This window comes from Gekko japonicus, unplaced genomic scaffold (assembly GCF_001447785.1).
Source record: "Gekko japonicus isolate JY-2015 unplaced genomic scaffold, Gekko_japonicus_V1.1 scaffold827, whole genome shotgun sequence".
Lineage (NCBI taxonomy): Eukaryota > Metazoa > Chordata > Lepidosauria > Squamata > Gekkonidae > Gekko > Gekko japonicus.
Window position 1 is genome coordinate 306,671 of NW_015174867.1, and position 3,146 is coordinate 309,816.

General features: G+C 40.1%; 1 protein-coding gene across 1 annotated transcript in view; it reads right to left on the reverse strand.

Moving 5' to 3' along the window:
• Positions 1-1,804: 1,804 nt before the first annotated feature.
• The window catches only part of FNIP2 (folliculin interacting protein 2), a 35,632-nt gene continuing 34,290 nt past the window's right edge, over positions 1,805-3,146 (reverse strand). The window contains exon 18 of the mRNA XM_015424758.1: positions 1,805-2,065. Within this exon, the coding sequence (XP_015280244.1) occupies positions 1,987-2,065 (79 nt within the window). The 3' untranslated portion in view covers positions 1,805-1,986. The remainder of the gene's footprint in view (positions 2,066-3,146) is intronic.

Consider the following 3,146-nt stretch of genomic DNA (forward strand, 5'->3'; position numbering starts at 1 on the left):
AACTTGAAGTAGCCCCCTACTGGCAGGTTATCCTGTCAACTGAGGTAGTATTTTTGGCGGGAAGGAGGTTTTATTTTTCTTAAATATAGGATAAAAGCTACTTGGTGATCCAATCCTAATTTAGGGTGATCTCTCAGTGAGTCTGGAAGAACAATCTGTATTAAGAATTTATTCTGAGGTAAGGAAACATTTACAGGAAAGATGTGCCTTCACAAAATGTGTACAAGGTAATAAATTAAAGACTGCAAAATTATTTCATTCCTTGACCTCAATATGAGAAACAGCAGGTATTTAAAAGCCAGTGTGGAGCCTTCCTGCAAAAATGGAGCCTTCTTCAGTTTAGAACAATAACGTCTGAGTGAAATTGATTTTTGAAGCTAATTTATGACAAGAAGAATTGCAGGGCATGGAGGGGAAACAATGCTGCTATGGATACATACCGGCATCTGTAACAGTGATGCCTGAATCTGGGTCTGTATGATTAAGTATTGTCACAAAAATAAGCCAAGAATGAAAGAGGAAGGAGATAAAAAACTGTGACAAGCCTTGAACAAAAAAAGGTGTTACATTAGCAAACTGGTATTCAGAAGACATGGCATCAAACTGCTGGCACCACTTCATTGTGGTTGTGTGTAACTTCCATGTAACATTTTCATTCTCAGACACAGATTGCATTGGGACAACTGCACAACTTTAACACACTGCTGATTGGGGCCTTTTTCATAAGAGGCTTTGCTCTTCTTTATTCTAGTAATTTGCATCCTTGACGTTAAAAGGCTGGCATTTATACTGAACCGCCTGGAAATAAAAACCTATGCTTGAAATACAAGACTGATGCAGTTGCACCGCTGTCCGGAAAACAAGGTGGATATGATTAATTTCTAATTTGATTCTGAAAGAGAAAGTTCTGATTAAGACATACAAGACTGAAGGCACTGAAAGGCGAGTGCAAAACATTCTGTGGGATCGCTTTGAATACTTAGTCATAATAAACTGCTGCTGCCACCGTTTCTATGACCACCCCCAATACCCTTGGCTGGGGTTTTGTCTGTACATTCCATTTATTCACTTAACAAGCTGTTCCTGCTTCAAGTGCAGCTAAAGAGTGATCACTTATTCATAGGGCAATGAAGCAGTTATGCTTTAAAATAAATCTGCCAGGATTTATGCTGCGTTGGTCATATTGGTTCTTCTGTTTCAAATGCATTTTTTCAGTTGCTTATACAAGATAAAAGTAGGATGCTCAACCTACATTTTAATAACATCAGGAAACTGAGATTCAAGATGTTGCATTTGCATCAGAGCAAGTCGGCCACAGAAATTATGCCAGGCTCCACAAGTATCCCCCACTTTCAAAAGGCCATTTTCATCCAAAGTGATGCAGGATTGTTTACATCCAAAATGTCCTTTTCTAGTAACACCATCCAATGCAGCTTCGGTTCTATCGCTTCTTTTGTCTGTTTTATGAACTAGCCAACTGCATGACGAATTAGTTACTCCAAATGCTGAATCACTTGTCCCAAGGAAGGCCAGTAGTATAACACAAAAGCACATGCATGCGTACATGCTCCAAATCATCATGTCCCGTCCAAACAGAGCATAGGAATGCTTAGGCATACAACTGCTTACAGCTTCCCATTTGAAAAATTCAAAAGAACAAGACACTGACAAGTGCAATAATAGGAAAACCATACTTGGATAGTTCTGTTGGTAGTTCTGTTTCAGTAGTGTTTAATCCTTTTGTCCATTAAAATACAAAGATGCATTCTTGATTAGCTTACTCCACAAAGAATATAAAAACCCTGAATGTCTTTTACATTATGTAAACTGAAATCCCACTGATAAGCATCCTGACAAAATGCAGAAACGGATAAGCGACATAATGCAGTGCCGCCCTCCATTTGCCACCTCTTCATGCTTGGCATCTGTACCATGCCCCGAGTCCTTTCATTTTGCTGGGGGGAACTTTTCCTCCAAGATGACAGCTTAGAGGAGTATTTGTGCAACATATGGAGAATGAGTACTTGCTATAGCTGCCAGCAGAGGCAAGTCATTGGATTCAATCCTAGAAAGAAAAATTACAAAGAGAATTTTCAATATACAGATAACAGGAGAGCTTTGAAAATATCCGCCTGGGAGGATTTCTGCTACAGCAAGGTAGAGGAGGTCTGTGATGAAACACAATTTCCAGAGACAGCACAGAAACAGAATTGATATGAGGACCTCTGAAGCTATATATGACTTAATTGCTCCTTGACAATTCTACTTCCTCTTCCTATGTACATGCGTGATTAAACAGAAGGAAATGCATTGATGTATTATGTGATTTCACCACACCCTCCATGATCTCTTCCTGTTTGGAATGACCAGAGTCAAGCCAAATAACTTAAAACGGCATCACAATGTTCCCATTGACCATTCACCCCCCATTCTGTTGGGCTTATTCTTTACCCCTCACTTTGTAACCATTCCCACCTGTCTTGCCAAACTCTGAAAGATCTAGCCAATGCTTAAGAACTGTTCGCAGAAAGAATTATATGAGCCTTAGTTGGAAACTGTGTGCAAGAAAACAGGAGGCAATACTGGTCAGGAGAAAAGACAGGAGCAGCCCAGTTCACAACTGAATTTTAATCCTGAAATACAAAGGCTAACTAGCTTGTTGTGGAAAGGTATAGTCCTGGTACAAGGAACAGCCTAAAGAGATGTCCTTATCAAGCACTGTCAAGTCTATGACTATTTTCTAAGCATTTCAAACCAATTAAGATTTCATTGGACACATTTATTTGGTTGTCTTTCCTTAGTTTTCTCAAACAAAATAACCCTCAGTAGCTTCAGCTTCCAACTTGATGAATTTTATTTTCAAAGCTTCCCAGCCTTAAGGTCCCTCCGGGACATGCCTCCTTCCCGTCTCAAAGCCTCTTCCTTGGTCTTCTCCTGGACTTTCCCCCACATATCTCACAGCCTGGGGGAAAATGAAATGTCTACTCCCATTCCTCTCTGGCCCATATAACAAAAGTTGCTTCTCTGCTTTCCAAACCCTGCTCAGTCCTGGATTGTGTTTCCATACCCTTAGGGTCTAAGCTCACTTGCTGTCCCCCAGTCTTCTTACATGTACTTTCCTCTCTAGATTTTCCTCAGATTATTGA